The sequence below is a fragment of the Phyllobates terribilis genome, unplaced genomic scaffold (assembly GCF_046119375.1).
Source record: "Phyllobates terribilis strain yellow unplaced genomic scaffold, ASM4611937v1 Scaffold_9__5_contigs__length_417890890, whole genome shotgun sequence".
Taxonomy (NCBI): Eukaryota; Metazoa; Chordata; class Amphibia; order Anura; family Dendrobatidae; genus Phyllobates; species Phyllobates terribilis.
The window spans coordinates 82,841,396-82,857,022 of NW_027362769.1; the positions used below are offsets into that span (position 1 = coordinate 82,841,396).

General features: G+C 47.0%; 1 protein-coding gene across 3 annotated transcripts in view; it reads left to right on the top strand.

Moving 5' to 3' along the window:
• The window catches only part of UBE2F (ubiquitin conjugating enzyme E2 F (putative)), a 241,232-nt gene that overhangs the window by 219 nt on the left and 225,386 nt on the right, over positions 1-15,627 (top strand). For all 3 annotated transcript variants that reach the window (XM_073646657.1, XM_073646656.1, XM_073646655.1), the window contains exon 2: positions 9,331-9,464. In XM_073646657.1, coding sequence (XP_073502758.1) covers positions 9,347-9,464 — 118 coding nt within the window. In that variant the 5' untranslated portion in view covers positions 9,331-9,346. The remainder of the gene's footprint in view (positions 1-9,330; positions 9,465-15,627) is intronic.

Consider the following 15,627-nt stretch of genomic DNA (forward strand, 5'->3'; position numbering starts at 1 on the left):
GTACAGACTTAGTCCTCAGCCTCCTGTGATGTGAAGCTGCTGTTATGTCTATGTGGTGCCCGGACTGTATTGTGTATTGGGGCTGAGTAGCCTCATGTCCCTTGTACTGCCCCGTGCTTGGTGCAGTGATAGCTGCTCACTCCTCAGTGTTATCAGCCTCGGGGCGGCGCTGTCCGCATCAGCTCAGTGATGAGAAGAGGCAGTAGCCGGGGGCAGGTTGTCCCTTCCTCTGGAGCCAATGCCTATGGTGCCAGCCTGACCCTCACACTTATCCATGCTCAGCTGAGCTGTATGGCAATGTGTACACACAGACCCCGCTGTCACATCACGTCTAATGAATGCCGGCCGCAAACACCAAACATTTAGGATCTTTAGATACAAGACTGTAGGGCCCGGCCGTAGGCTGCGCGCTTCCGACTGTAGGGCCCGGCCGTAGGCTGCGCGCTTCCGACTGTAGGGCCCGGCCGTAGGCTGCGCGCTTCCGACTGTAGGGCCCGGCCGTAGGCTGCGCGCTTCCGACTGTAGGGCCCGGCCGTAGGCTGCGCGCTTCCGACTGTAGGGCCCGGCCGTAGGCTGCGCGCTTCCGACTGTAGGGCCCGGCCGTAGGCTGCGCGCTTCCGACTGTAGGGCCCGGCCGTAGGCTGCGCGCTTCCGACTGTAGGGCCCGGCCGTAGGCTGCGCGCTTCCGACTGTAGGGCCCGGCCGTAGGCTGCGCGCTTCCGACTGTAGGGCCCGGCCGTAGGCTGCGCGCTTCCGACTGTAGGGCCCGGCCGTAGGCTGCGCTCTTCCGACTGTAGGGCCCGGCCGTAGGCTGCGCGCTTCCGACTGTAGGGCCCGGCCGTAGGCTGCGCGCTTCCGACTGTAGGGCCCGGCCGTAGGCTGCGCGCTTCCGACTGTAGGGCCCGGCCGTAGGCTGCGCGCTTCCGACTGTAGGGCCCGGCCGTAGGCTGCGCGCTTCCGACTGTAGGGCCCGGCCGTAGGCTGCGCGCTTCCGACTGTAGGGCCCGGCCGTAGGCTGCGCGCTTCCGACTGTAGGGCCCGGCCGTAGGCTGCGCGCTTCCGACTGTAGGGCCCGGCCGTAGGCTGCGCGCTTCCGACTGTAGGGCCCGGCCGTAGGCTGCGCGCTTCCGACTGTAGGGCCCGGCCGTAGGCTGCGCGCTTCCGACTGTAGGGCCCGGCCGTAGGCTGCGCGCTTCCGACTGTAGGGCCCGGCCGTAGGCTGCGCTCTTCCGACTGTAGGGCCCGGCCGTAGGCTGCGCTCTTCCGACTGTAGGGCCCGGCCGTAGGCTGCGCTCTTCCGACTGTAGGGCCCGGCCGTAGGCTGCGCTCTTCCGACTGTAGGGCCCGGCCGTAGGCTGCGCTCTTCCGACTGTAGGGCCCGGCCGTAGGCTGCGCTCTTCCGACTGTAGGGCCCGGCCGTAGGCTGCGCGCTTCCGACTGTAGGGCCCGGCCGTAGGCTGCGCGCTTCCGACTGTAGGGCCCGGCCGAAGGGCTGCGCGCCCCCTACCGTAGGGCCCGGCCGTAGGCTGCGCGGCCCCGGCTGTAGGGCCCGGCCGTAGGCTGCGCGGCCCCGGCTGTAGGGCCCGGCCGTAGGTTGCGCGCCCCCGGCTGTAGGGCCCGGCTGTGATCTGCGCTGCCAGCAGTAGGGCCACTGTAATAATAATTTTCATAATAATAATCTTTTTTTTTTTATATAGCACTAACATATTCCGCAGCGCTTTACATACATTATCATCGCTGTCCACATTGGGGCTCACAATCTAAATTCCCTATCAGTATGTCTTTGGAGTGTGGGAGGAAACTGGAGAACCCAGAGGAAACCTACGCAAACACAGGGAGAACATTCTACAGCCACTGCCCTGGCGCTTCTATCGCACTGTGTCTGTAACAGCCAAATTGCTGCGGGTGCAGGTCGCTGAGAAACCTCACACATTATTTTCGGTAACACAACTTAACGACACATGGTCAAAGTTGCCTTGTTGATGCAGCATAAACATGTACACCACCACTGATTGCAGAAGAGCTTCTGACTGATCGGCCTCTCCCTAAAGCCACTGCCTCATTAATTGTAAAGGGGTGTCTAAGATCAACCAAGAAAGGGCTCAGTGTCAGGAGGAGAATGACAAAAGTATCATAACTGACTTGTTAACTCACCTGCCTCGCCAGTACTCCCTGCATCCTTACAGTGATGGCATCCTGATCACTGCAACCCATCGCTGGCTGCAACTGTTCCCCCAACCCATTGATGGCTGTGGGGCTGGGCATTCAACAGGTTTTGACATTCCGACTGCCACTGCTTTTGAGGAGCTAGTGAGAATGCCAACATTTTCCAGCCAGACAATCCCTTTAATATCATGTCTAGGGAACACCTTTAAATCGGTTTTCTCCTTTCAGAAAACATTATGCTATTCTCTGCAGTGGTTATAGCCAAACAAACAGACCTGGGGAGGGCAAGTAACACCCTAACGCCTGCTCTCCATCACTTCTCCAGTCTCTGTTTGTCTGCAGCTCTGAAGTCATAGAATCATAGAATGGTAGAGTTGGAAGGGACCTCCTGGGTCATCTGGTCCAACCCCCTGCTCAAAGCAGGATTCACTAGATCATCTCAGACAGATGTCTGTCCAGCCTCTGTTTGAAGACGTCCATTGAAGGAGAACTCACCACCTCTCGTGGCAGCCTGTTCCACTCATTAATCACCCTAACTGTCAAAAAGTTTTTTCTAATATCTAATCTGTGTCTCCTCCCATTTAGTTTCATCCCATTGCTTCTAGTCTTTCCTTGTGCAAATGAGAATAAAGATGATCCTTCTACAATGTGACAGCCCTTGACATATTTGTAGACCGCTATTAAGTCTCCTCTCAGTCTTCTTTTTTGCAAGCTAAACATTCCCAAATCCTGCAACCGTTCCTCATAGGACATGGTTTGCAGACCAGTCACCATTCTGGTCGCTCTTCTCTGAACTTGCTCCAGTTTGTCTATGTCTTTTTTAAAATGTGGTGCCCAAAACTGTACACAGTATTCCAGATGAGGTCTGACCAAAGAAGAGTAAAGACCGATAATGACTTCACGTGATCTAGACTGTATGCTTCTGTTAATACATCCCAGAATTGTATTTGCCTTTTTTGCTGCTGCATCACACTGTTGACTCATGTTCAGTCTATGATCTATTAGTATACCTAAGTCTTTTTCACATGTACTGTTGCTTAGCTCTATTCCTCCCATTCTGTATATGCTTTTTTCATTTTTATTGCCCAGATGTAGTACTTTGCATTTTTCCCTGTTAAAAACCATTCTGTTGGTTGCTGCCCACTGCTCCAGTTTATTTAGGTCTTTTTGAATCCTCTCTCTCTCTTCTCTAGTATTAGCTATCCCTCCTAGCTTTGTGTCATCAGCAAATTTAATCAGTTTACCCTCAATTCCTTCATCTAAATCATTGATAAAGATGTTGAACAATACAGGTCCCAGGACGGAGCCCTGTGGTACCCCACTTGAGACATTCATCCAGCTGGATGTGAAGCCATTTACAACCACCCTTTGAGTCCGATCACTAAGCCAGTTATGAATCCACCTAACAGGTGCCTGGTCCATTGCATACTTGGTCATTTTTTCAATAAGGATGGTGTGAGATACTTTGTCAAATGCTTTGCTGAAGTCAAGATATACTATATCTACAGCATTTCCCTGATCCACCCAGTCAGTGATTCTGTCATAGAAGGAAATTAAGTTAGTCTGACATGACTTGTTAGTTACAAACCCATGCTGACTCTGGTTAATCACTTCATTCTTATCCATGTACTTACATACATGTTGTTTAATAATTTGTTCAAATATCTTTCCTGGTATAGAAGTCAGACTCACCGGCCTATAGTTCCCTGGGTCCACCTTCTTCCCCTTTTTGAAGATAGGAACAACATTTGCTCTTCTCCAGTCTTCTGGGACTTCTCCTGTTCTCCAAGAATTTTCAAAGATTATGGAGAGTGGTTCTAAAAACTCAGCAGCTCCACCCATGTAGACAGCACAAGCCCCTGAGCTCCGATTTGTTGACAGCACTGCAGCCAATCACTGAACTCAGCAGCTTCGCCCATGTAGATGGCACTAGCCCTTAGCTTCGATTGGCTGCAGTGCTGTCAACAAATCGGAGCTCAGGGGCTTGTGCTGTCTACATGGGTGGAGCTGCTGAGTTCAGTGATTGGTTGCCGTGCTGTCAACAAGACTTCAGAGCTGCAGACAAACTGACTGTAGCAGTGGTGTCGAACTGATGCTGGACCTGGAGAGGGCAAGTAATACCCAGTTTTTGTTACTACTGTAGCTTATAGCCGAAAGTTTTCTGAAAGGAGGCCACCCCTTTAGGATTGAACTGCAGGCTAAACCCATTTTTTTGGGATCCTATGGTGGTGTACCTTCTATTAGATATGTGTTCACAGAATGCATGTTCAGCTAAAAGCCATTCCTAAGAAACCATTGCTTCAGTTTAGCGTACGTTTATTCTCAATGGAGAGAGTGGAATAAGCCACTGCAATATACCTATGGTGGCGGCTTGTCTTTGAGAGCAAAGGAATCTACATGTTAGAATCGAACATCCCAATCCTTTTTTTTTTAACCCTACTTGTGCCATCAGAGGGAGAGTTGTGAGGACAAAAAGATAACTGGCCAGTTTGGAGGCTTCCGGGTATAAAGGTGAGGGCTGCCATGCTATGGCCATAGTCTTACACACAAGCCTTATTCCAGTCTATCAGGACCCCACACAAGACGGGAATCCTTATTGCAAAAGAATCCTCTGATGTAGACGTATCAGAGAGAGAGTAGTGGGATATTTGCGATGTGAAGGCGGTGTGAGCCTTGTACTGCGTCCAATCCTCTTTACCACTAACCACCAACACAAAATACTGGAGAACTACAAGAGTCATCACTGCTTTCTCATGACCATACCTTTTTGGGGTAATCAGGAATGGTTGCCTTACAAAGGAGCCCCATACAGCGTTGCTTCAGTGATTTAAAGGCGTATTTTCATGGTATTAAATTGCTTTAGCTAGAAAGCATGAAAATAAGCAAGTTTGTAATTGATTTTTTTTCTATCTGCTGTCATTTTCCTGGTGTGAGAGCTTTTATCTTATATAGTGTATAGCTGGTTTCTAAGCTGATCGGCCACCAGTCCCTGGCCGAGCGTGCGCAGTAGTTTAATTCCAGGAGAGGCATTAACTCCTAAGATCCCAGACACTTGTCTCCAGCCTATTGATTTGTATACAACAGATAGCTGGTCACCTCCCTCCTCCTCTCTTTCAGGTCCTGACAAACTGCTGTTACGGATCTTGCAAAATCACCCACCAGCAGAGTTGGCAGCTTTCAGAGCTAGTCTACTCATCACTGCTCTCACTGTCTGGAGCTGTGTGCTTGTTCAAATACCCTGTTATCTCTATGTGTAAATATATGACTAACAGTGTATTCTCCAAAACAAACCATTGAGCGCTGAATGTGTTACAGCAGAACTGTAAAGCTCAGCACCATATTCTCCTAATGCTACAGCTCTGGTAGTGATGAGAACTGTCACTTGAGGAGAGCCCGTCCTGCCAGTAACTAGGAAGTGAGGTGTCTGCAGAACTGAACTACTCAAGATACAGTTCGAGAATGCCCCTTCATGGCTAAGTTCACGTTCCCGTTGGCACATTCAGTTTGTATGTTCTTCTATGAGGTCCATTATGTACTTTTTTAGAATGGAAGAAAAAGTTCTGCATGCTGGACTTTTTTCTTTTCTTCTAAAATACAACACAACACAACCCAGAATAATTAAAATCATCACTGTGACTTCCATTTTCATCAGTAAGTAATGCCACAGATTTACTTTACACACACATTTCTTTTGTCTGTTCCTTTTAAACAGAATGTGCAAGCGGAAATGTGAACATGAAACAATCAACCATTCCTATATCATTTGGGAGTGAGCATGAACAAACCTATGAATGACTACGGCTTAGTTCACAGGGACACGTTAGTCTTGGTCGATCTCAAAAACCGTATTCAATCCCGTGAGATGAGAGCAGAGAAGACTTAACCTTAAGAAAAGCCAGGATTGTTAAGGGAAATGTATATTTTCTTTCCTAAAACATATGGTATGAATTACAGCCGCCTGAATATAAACATCTTTGGACACTGAAGGAGCATTTTTACAATAGTATTCAATAAAATATTATTTAATATTATGTTTCTACAGCTTGCATGTATTACAGTACATAGCAGAATGCATATATCACCATAGAGGATTGATCAGGAAAAGAGAGCTAATAGTCACAAACTCCGCAGTCAGCGAATCACTATGAGACATGGGAGCAGTAGAGGCTTCTATAACCTAAGTCTAGGATTGGTATATTGGTAGACCTGGTCAATGGCAGCATTAAAGGGAACCTGTGCCGTTGTACACGCAGCCTGATCTGCAGACTGCATGGTAGAGAGACGGAGAAGCTGAGCAGAATGATATATAGGTTTGTTGGAAAAGATTCAGTATAACTTGTATTTTCATCAATGAAATCGTTGATGTTTGTATGTATAGGAGTCCAGTGGGTGGGCCTATTAGTTTTTGACAGCCATCTCTGCATGTACAGTCATACAAGGAAGACTCAATCACTAGTAGGCCCGCCCACCGGACTCCTATGCACACAAACACCTGGGATTTCAATGAATAAAATGCAAGTTTCTCCAAAAACTTTTCCCACAAAAATACATTTTTAATGGAGCTATTGCAAAGATTTAAAGAAGCACTCGCGACAAAACTTTTGTTTCCTAAATATGTATGGAGTGTATTTGTATTAAAACTTACCGTTAGCGTCTTCCCCGGTTTTCAGCATCACTCTGGTCCTCTTTTGATTTGCGTGACCTCAACTCCAACTGGCCAAATCACACAGGGGTTTAGAACAAGCCTCTATAGGTTTACATGGTAAAAGCCACTTCTGGCTCATGTGCAAACCTATACGAGATAAGAATTTCAGTCATATGAGTCAGAAGAGGACGGGCGCGACACTGGAATCTGTAGAAGACGGCAATCAGATGTATTCTAATATAACTACGCTACATTACACCGATATTTAGGAAGGTTCTGAAAATGAACGTGTTTTTTGGGAGTGCTTTCGCAAAGGACCCATTAAAACTGTTTGCAACATCGATGGCGACAATATTGCATCCGTTTATTTATTTTTTCCATTTTACTCCTCTCTAGTGAAATGAGACTGACATGCTGTAATGAACCACCACATTGATTATCATTGGTCTGTGTGCTGTCTGTTTTCCACAGACAGCACGCAGATCCTCAAAATGTGAGCATACCCTTTGTCAAAGGAGCTGTAATAATAAGCTAGATGTAGAATTATGACCACTATTGTGGTTATGTGTGATTGCTCAGCCTTATACATCACAAACGAAATCATATACTATATTCACATATTAAGGTTTTTTCAGTGTTTTTGATGGGTTTTTTATGCAATTTTTCCGCTGCATTTTACAGTTCCAGCAAAGTCTATGAGATTCCAGAATTCTCTATTCACACATCATGGGATTTTTTTTGTTCAGGATTTTGTGCTTTGCATGTTTTTTTTTTGCAAAATAGAGCATGTCACTTCTTTCAGTGTTTCTTCAGCATTTTTTCACCCAAAAAAGAAGTAATGGGTGATGGAAAAAAACTTCAGCGTTTTTTGTGCCAAAACCAGAATGAGTTTTTTTTTTTTTACTGAACTTTATGTAGATGCATAAAAGAGACAAAAGGACAGTGAAAAAAAACGCACCAAAGCGCACCAAAAAACAAGTAAAAAAGCAGGAAAAATCCTGAACAAACCTCCTGACAAGAGATCAGGTTTTGCTGCAGAAAAAAACGGAGCAAAAACACAATGTGTGAACATAGCCTTAAGGGTATGTTTACACTGAAGTTTTTTAGGCATTTTTGGAGCAGAAGTTGCGTAGAAACTCTCCAAATCCTCCTCAAAATCTTTTTGGAGCTTCTAAAAACTCTCTCCAAAAACTAAGCGAAAAGACGCTGGGTACTTGCGCACAAACAGTCAGAAGATCCATATATGAGAGAGTCACATAAGCATATGAAAATCATTAGTTTCATCCACAAAGCTTGGATGATTTTTTTCTCACTTGTCATCTGTATACAACCCGTTTTTTACAGCAGCAGCTATTAGTCATTTACAGGACTGTGGCTCCATATGGCATCTGATTTGAATGGTTGAGTTGAGTTATGGGGGAAAAAAATTTCATCTGAACAGCCCAATTGAATAACAGTGCTGTCCGTTTTTTTTTTTTTTTGGTTGTCTCAAGGTTTCAAATGGTTAGGATTGCAACTTTCTTGTAAAAAAACAAGCAACATTGCATTTTACTTCTTATTAAAAATCCTCTCCCTTCTCAAAACCGGAGGAAAATTTGATTTTGGAGTGTACAGCATGTTGCCTAGGTTACCGACCACCCTGTGGTCTCAGTTGGCTAGTTACCTATGTAAGACGCGCGCTGCTAGCCGGCTCTTCACTATACGGCCTGCTCGCACTGCTCTGAAGTTCTGAAGCTGTCCGGTTTGCCAGATCCAACCAGCTTTAGTCCCTCTGCAGCTTTACCTCTGCCTGGGAGAGCGCTCAGTTTGGACCTGTGGCAGGACTCTTCTGCTGGTCTGAGCGGTCAGTCTTAAGAAGTGCACCACCCTCTGCAAAGCAGGAAGCCGGCTGACAGGAGTACTCCTGAAGAAGAGAAGTTATCACTTTCATGGAACTTGTCAGCAAATTGATGCTGACACCTTCAGAAATAATAGTTTAGTATTTAGCTGGAAACGGTAAGAACAGGCAGGGGAGCTGCTCCAGGAGGTTGCAACTGCAATTTTCAGACAAGTCGTGCAACCAAAAACATTTGTGCCACTTGTTACGGAACTATTTTAGAGCTGTGATTTTGCTGTAAAAAATTTTAAAAAGCCAAATCGCAATCAAGTTGCACGTGACTTCAATTGATGTCTATGGAAGTTGCACGTGACTTCAATTGATGTCTATGGAAGTTGCACGTGACTTGCAAATAGCGACAGAAGATCCCATTTGAAGGCATAGGCGATTCTATGTTGCAGTCACAGTATATTGCTTTCACAGTGTGACACCGTAGGAAATCTTCAGATGTAATGCTGCAGTGCTACTCGACACTTCGCCTTGTAGCTTTCAATGCGTGGGTTAAAAATCCTGTTACTTTTACAGCACCAGTTGTACGGCAGCCTTTATTAGACCCAAGTTGTACTTAGTCAAATATAACTGTAAGGAAATTATATGAAAACTATTCTTGATATATATGTAACCGGATTCTCTTACATTGTAGGTAAAAACAAAGCGGGATGTTGACGCTGGCAAGCAAGCTAAAGCGGGACGATGGTATGAAAGGGGGCAGGGCATCCAGCACAGCCTCTGACTCCACGCGCAGGATATCCGTCCGAGACAGATTACTTGTTAAAGGTAATGCATTGTGCCTTCTCTAAATATTAAAATACTAGATGGTGGCCCGATTCTAACGCATCGGGTATTCTAGAATATGTATGCGGCCGACCGGGCGCGACTAATCAGCGAAGCAGTGTTTAAATGGGTTGTGCACTACTTTAAATTAACTCCCCAATGTATCCCCCGGGGCCCCTAATGAATTTTGTAAGTTTCGCGCCAATATCGCTGATTGGCCGTGACCAATCAGCGAACCGTGTTTATGAGGACCGGGAGCGGCGCTGCCTGTGCGGGTACTTCCGCTGCGGACCAATCAGCGACGCGGGATTTCCTGGACGGACAGACAGACGGGATAAGCCGATTATATAGTAGATATTGCTACAAAAAAGCAATCATAAATCCTTTGTCAGCTGTGAATGTTTATTGCAGCCAAAAACTATGGGAGGAGAGTTACCGACACGCGGCAAAGAAAAAGTGCAATGGTTGCTCATAGCAAACCAAATTCCTCCTCTCGTCTTCAGTAGACCTTGGGAGAGGTCAAGAACTAAAGGGGATGTCTTAAGTTCGTAAATAGGTAAAATTGCAAAGTGCTTGTAAAACAAAGCAACTATGTAATTATATCGTCTGTTCTTAAGAATTGAGGGATTTTTCGTTTTATAGTTTACTGCTCTTTGCCTAAGCTAGCGGCCACCCTGCCATTTTAAAATGGCCGGTTCTCTGGGCATTGAGTGGCGGCTACTTGTAGGCTCGATGTTTTAGATCTGTTTATTCCACTCTGAAACTGCACAGATTTCTGGATCCAACAAGCCTGAGTCCCTGAGCTTCTTCCATGCTACTGAGGCAAAGCTGTCAGAAAGCGTTCAGTTTGGACCAGTAGAGCCACCATGCAGCTGCTCCGAACTGTCAATCTTCAGGCATGCTTTAAAAACCAAACCATATCCTGAAGATGCATGTGAAAACTCCTTTAAATCTGCTGGGTTGCAATGTGCAAATACGCCAATTTTCTTTTTCACCCGTTTTAATAAGTAGTATGTAATCCACTGTCTTACCTGTGTTTTTTCCATACCTCTACATACACTTAGGCTGTTCTTGAACTGGATTAAGTAGTGAGAGACAGAAACACAGATGCAAACAACACAGTGAAGATAAATCTAATCCCAATGGACCCATGTTATTGCATATAGGACTAATAAAGAGAACGGGCCATCATCTTGTAACAGTAAAGGGAAGGGGGGATTGTTCCTCTGTGAAGCAGAGAAACAAAAAGATGGCCACACAAGTTCAAAATTGTTAAGAAGTAAGAAAATTCCTTTATTAACACATGTAGTAAACACAAATTACAAAGATAAATGCGGACGACAGAGTGGACACAGAGTGCTGGATCCACATGAATAAAACAATGTTAAAAACTGTGACACAGCGCCCGAAAGGTCAGCCTATATAGCAAGTGGAAATATAAGGGGGACAGCAACAGGGTCACATGTATTAATAAATATATACCACCCATCAAGAATACCTTTTCCAAATTGTACCCCCAAAACAATAATATCCCATCACAATCAAAATACCCAGAAACAAAAGGGTTAAAACCCTTATACAGATAGAAGTAATATAAACAATTGGTCATAAATAAGCTGAAATAGCTATGTACCTGGGTAAGGCCACCAGACAGGCCTTACTAACTACATGTGTTAATAAAGGAATTTTCTTACTTCTTAACAATTTTGAACTTGTGTGGCCATCTTTTTGTTTCTCTGCTTCACAGAGGAACAATCCCCCCTTCCCTTGAACTGGATTAAGCGGTGTCTGCTTGCCATGTACATCGGGAGCATATATCCAGCATATGAGCTGAGCTCCGTTGCCTCTTGAGAGGCCAAAGGCATAACCTTTTGCCTTTGTTGGTCTGGCATAAAAATGAATGATGTATGAATAAGGCTTTAAGGGAGTTTTCCCAAGATGGTAAGATATTCCTATCCCCCGAAAAGTGGTTCTGCAAAGCCCTAGCTATGCGGAAAAGAGGTTGAGCCTGTGTCCCTCTGCTCCGTTTTTTTCCTCCATGGCATAAAACTGTTCTGCTTTTTTTTCCTGAAGTCCCATATATAATGAATGTAGCAGAGGTGCACAAGCTTAACCTCCGCTCCATGTAGATGGAGCTCAGCATAGCCCCCTTCTTGGGATCCCTGCTGCTTCTGGTGGTCGAACCCCTCAGCGTTCAGTAAGTTATCCTCTAACCTATGGGGAAACTTTAAATGATTTCTCCTTCCCCCATGACGGCACCACGGAGAGAGGGGATCCGCCCTTCAAGGACAGGAAACCTACAGATAAAAGGGCGGTACCTCTCTCCCGCATCAGTTGGTTTCCTGTCCTTGACGGGATCCTACGGTTCCTGAGGAGGCATACCTGCGGGGTGCCAGAAGATGAACGACGTGGTATGCCAGGCCCGGCCAGTCCGATCCAGGCAGCGGGGGTTCCCTGATGCGCCATTGCTAGGGTCAGTGGGCCTCTAGGGTGTGCGGGGGGGGGGGGGGTCCAGACGAAGAGGACAGAGCCTGTCAGGGTCTGCCGAGGTGCTGTGCTGGACCCCCCTGGTTGCGGCAGGTGGGAGCGCGGCCCGGCAGCGTTCTTTTGAACTTCCGGGTTTTGCCGCGCATGCGCGAGTGTGCCGGGCGCCTCCGAATGACGCAGCGCCGCAATGCATGACTGGGTAGCCAGTCTGCACTGGCACGGGCGTCCTCCCGCACGTGCCGGGGAGGAGGGGGCGCTGGGTCACCACAGGCACTATGGGAGGATCTCCCAGTGCCTTAAAAGACAGCGGAGGACGCCAGAAGATGATTCTTAAAGCTCTGACACGCTGTCAGGAATAGGAAAAAGAGAAAATATCTATCTATCTATGTGTCCAATATAAACTTTCCGCTGTATTGGAAGAAGAAAAAAAAAAAAAAAAAAATATGAGTTACCAGGAATTGCTGGAGGAGCAAGAGTTGCATCCTCAGTTGCCGCCAACCCAGCGAAAGAGGAAGCCGGAAGAAACCGGGGCACCAGGGCCGTAGCAGTGGAAGCGGGCGCTCCGGCCGATCGTCGCAGTGCAGCAAAGACTCCACCTCAGCGTCTTCCAGGAGGACTCCGCCTACAAAGATGGCTCCACCTCCTGAACCGGTACCCGCTCTTCCGTCTGGTTGGTAAGTGATCTTCGTGAAAGTCCGCTTTGTAACTAGGGGCCCACGCTCTCACTCTTTTTGTCTCTTATTAGGGAAGGAAGAGTACGGGGAAATTAAAGAATAGAACCTGTGCACTTTGCACAGAAGCCCTACCCACTACTTGGGATAAGAGACTCTGCAGCTCCTGCATTGAGCAAACTATATGCAAGGGAACCCCAAAATTTGCCTCTGAGCTTAGAGACCTAATTAAGTCACAAGTCGAAAATACCATTAAATCCTTCCGGGTGGTAAAAGGTTAAAAAAAAAGCCAAAAACATATCCCCGAGTCCCGATCTAGCAGTTCTGAAAATGGTGAAGATTCGGACACCTCCATCTCTTCATCTTCCTCTTCCTCGTCTACAGATAGAGGAGGACAGAGCTGCTTTCCTATCGAGGAAACAGATGGCCTCGTTAAAGCAGTCAGGTCTACCATGGGGTTAGCAGATCCCTAGCCCAAAAAATCTATCCAAGATATAACGTTCAGCAGTCTATATCAAAAAAAGAGGAGGCCCTTTCCACTAAATGAGCATGTTCTCTCTTTAATTAAGAAGGAGTGGAGTAAACTGGAGAGGAAGGGCTTCCTTTCGCCTAAACGAAAGTACCCGTTCGAGGACCCTGCGTGTTCCTTTTGGGAGAAAGCGCCAAAATTGGACGTCGCCATAGCCAAAGCCTCAAGGAAATACTCCCTTCCTTTTGAGGACATGGGTGTCTTAAAAGGCCCCATGGATAAGAAAGCAGACTCCTTTCTAAAGGGTTCCTGGGAAGCCGCTGGGTGGGGGGCTAAAACCTGCGGTAGCAGCCACATGTACGGCCAGGTCATTATTGGTCTGGCTGGATCAGCTTGAAATGCAACTAAGGCAGAAAACTTCTAGAGACACAATTCTTGAATTTATCCCGGTGATGAAAGGGGCTGCTTCCTTCCTAGCTGACGCCTCGGCGGATTCTGTCAGATTAGGTGCTAGGGCGACAGGGCTTGCTAACGTGGCCAGATGAGCCCTCTGGCTCAAATGTTGGCCTGGGGATCTACAGACTAAATCAAGACTGTGCTCCATCCCCTGTAAAGGAGAGTTTCTATTTGGGTCTGCTCTTGATGACATCTTAGAAAAAGCAGGGGACAATAAGAAGCGTTTCCCTATCCTGTCTAACAATGCTGACAGAAAACCTTTTCGGAGTAAGAGGTTTATCCGTAGAAAACCCCCTAAAGAGCAGGATAGGTGGGAAGACAGGAGAAGGAAGACCAAAGGGTTCCTTTTCAATAAACCCCCCCCCAACGATAGCAGAAAGACCTCCCAATGAAGATTTGCCCGGGGTTGGGGGGAGGCTTTCAGGCTTTCTCCCGCCTGGGAGTTAATATCCAACAGCTCATGGATTCTGAGCCTAATACAATCGGGCCTGAAACTCCAGTTCCTCACATTCCCTCAACAAAACTTTGTCGTGACCCCGTCCTCAAGCGAGGAGCAGCTGGCCTTGGAGCAGGAAATCCAGGGACTGGTAGGGAAGGCAGTCCTTCAGGAAGTCCTGGGGGAGGAGGAAGGCATGGGATTCTATTCTCCATTGTTCCTGAGGAAAAAGCCAGATGGGACGTACAGGACGATTGTAAATCTAAAAAAGCTAAACAAACTTTTAAAGGTGGAAGCCTTCAAAATGGAAACAATAAAATCATCAGTAAAAATGCTGTTTCCCGATTGTTTTATGGCCGTCCTGGATTTATAAGACGCTTATTATCACGTCCCGATGCACAAAGACTACCGGAAGTTCCTCAGAGTAGCAGTTCCTATGGGTGGAGTGGTCAGACACTATCAATATACGGCCCTCCCATTCGGCATCGCCATAGCCCCAAGGGTTTTCACCAAGATTCTTGCAGAGGTAATGGCTCATCTAAGGGAACAGAATATCCTGGTCGTCCCATACCTAGACGACTTCCTGGTAATAGGCAGCTCCTTCCTAGACTGCAAATCCCATCTGGGAAATGTTATGGATTCTTTGACTCACTTAGGATGGCTTTTGAATCTGGAGAAATCCAAAATAGTACCATGCCAGATACAGGAATACCTTGGCATCGTACTGGATTCAAAAAGACAGGAGTGTCGTCTCCCCGCAGAGAAAATTCGCAAAATCATAGGCCAGATATCACGGGCAAAGTCCCACCCATGCATGTCCCTATGGAAAGCCATGTCCCTTTTAGGTTCCCTGACAGCTTGTTTCCCGGCCATCCAATGGGCTCAAATACATACCAGGACCCTACAGTGGGAAATTCTAGAGGCAGAAAAATGCCTAAAAGGGCATTTAGAAGGGCAGCTAACGCTATCTGCAGAAACCACACTTTCCCTAGAGTGGTGGGGGAACATAGACAATCTAGGCCGGGGGATTCCTTGGACTATCCCGACACCTCAAATCCTGACCACAGATGCAAGTCCTGGGGGCTGGGAGGCTCACCTCAACAACCTTGTAGCTCTGGGGGTCTGGACAGAGCGCCTAAAACGAATGTCCTCAAACATGTAGGAGCTCTTAGCGGTAGAGCGGGCACTCCGGGAATTCATGCATACACTACAACGACATCACGTGAGAGTCTTTTCAGACAACGGAGTAGTAGTGGCGTACCTGAACCACCAGGGGGGTACACTGTCCCATTCCCTAATGCAAACGACAGAGATCATCTTTCGCTTAGCCGAGGAGAACTTACAATCCCTATTCGATCTACACATAAAAGGGATAGAAAATCGCACCGCAGACTTTCTGAGTCGGACACAGCTGAAGCAGGGCGAGTGGGAATTAAGTGAGGCAGTTTTTCGGCAGATCGTACAAATGTGGGGCCAGCCCTCCATAGATCTTGTTCCAATTGTTGGCGAACAGAAAACACACTTTTTGCTCCCTAGATCCCAAAGGGAACCCTGTAGCTGTGGATGCCTTCATGATCCCATGGAATTACCCTCTAGCTTACGCTTTTCCTCTGACCTCTGATTCCAGTTGTTCTGAGTAAAATCAGA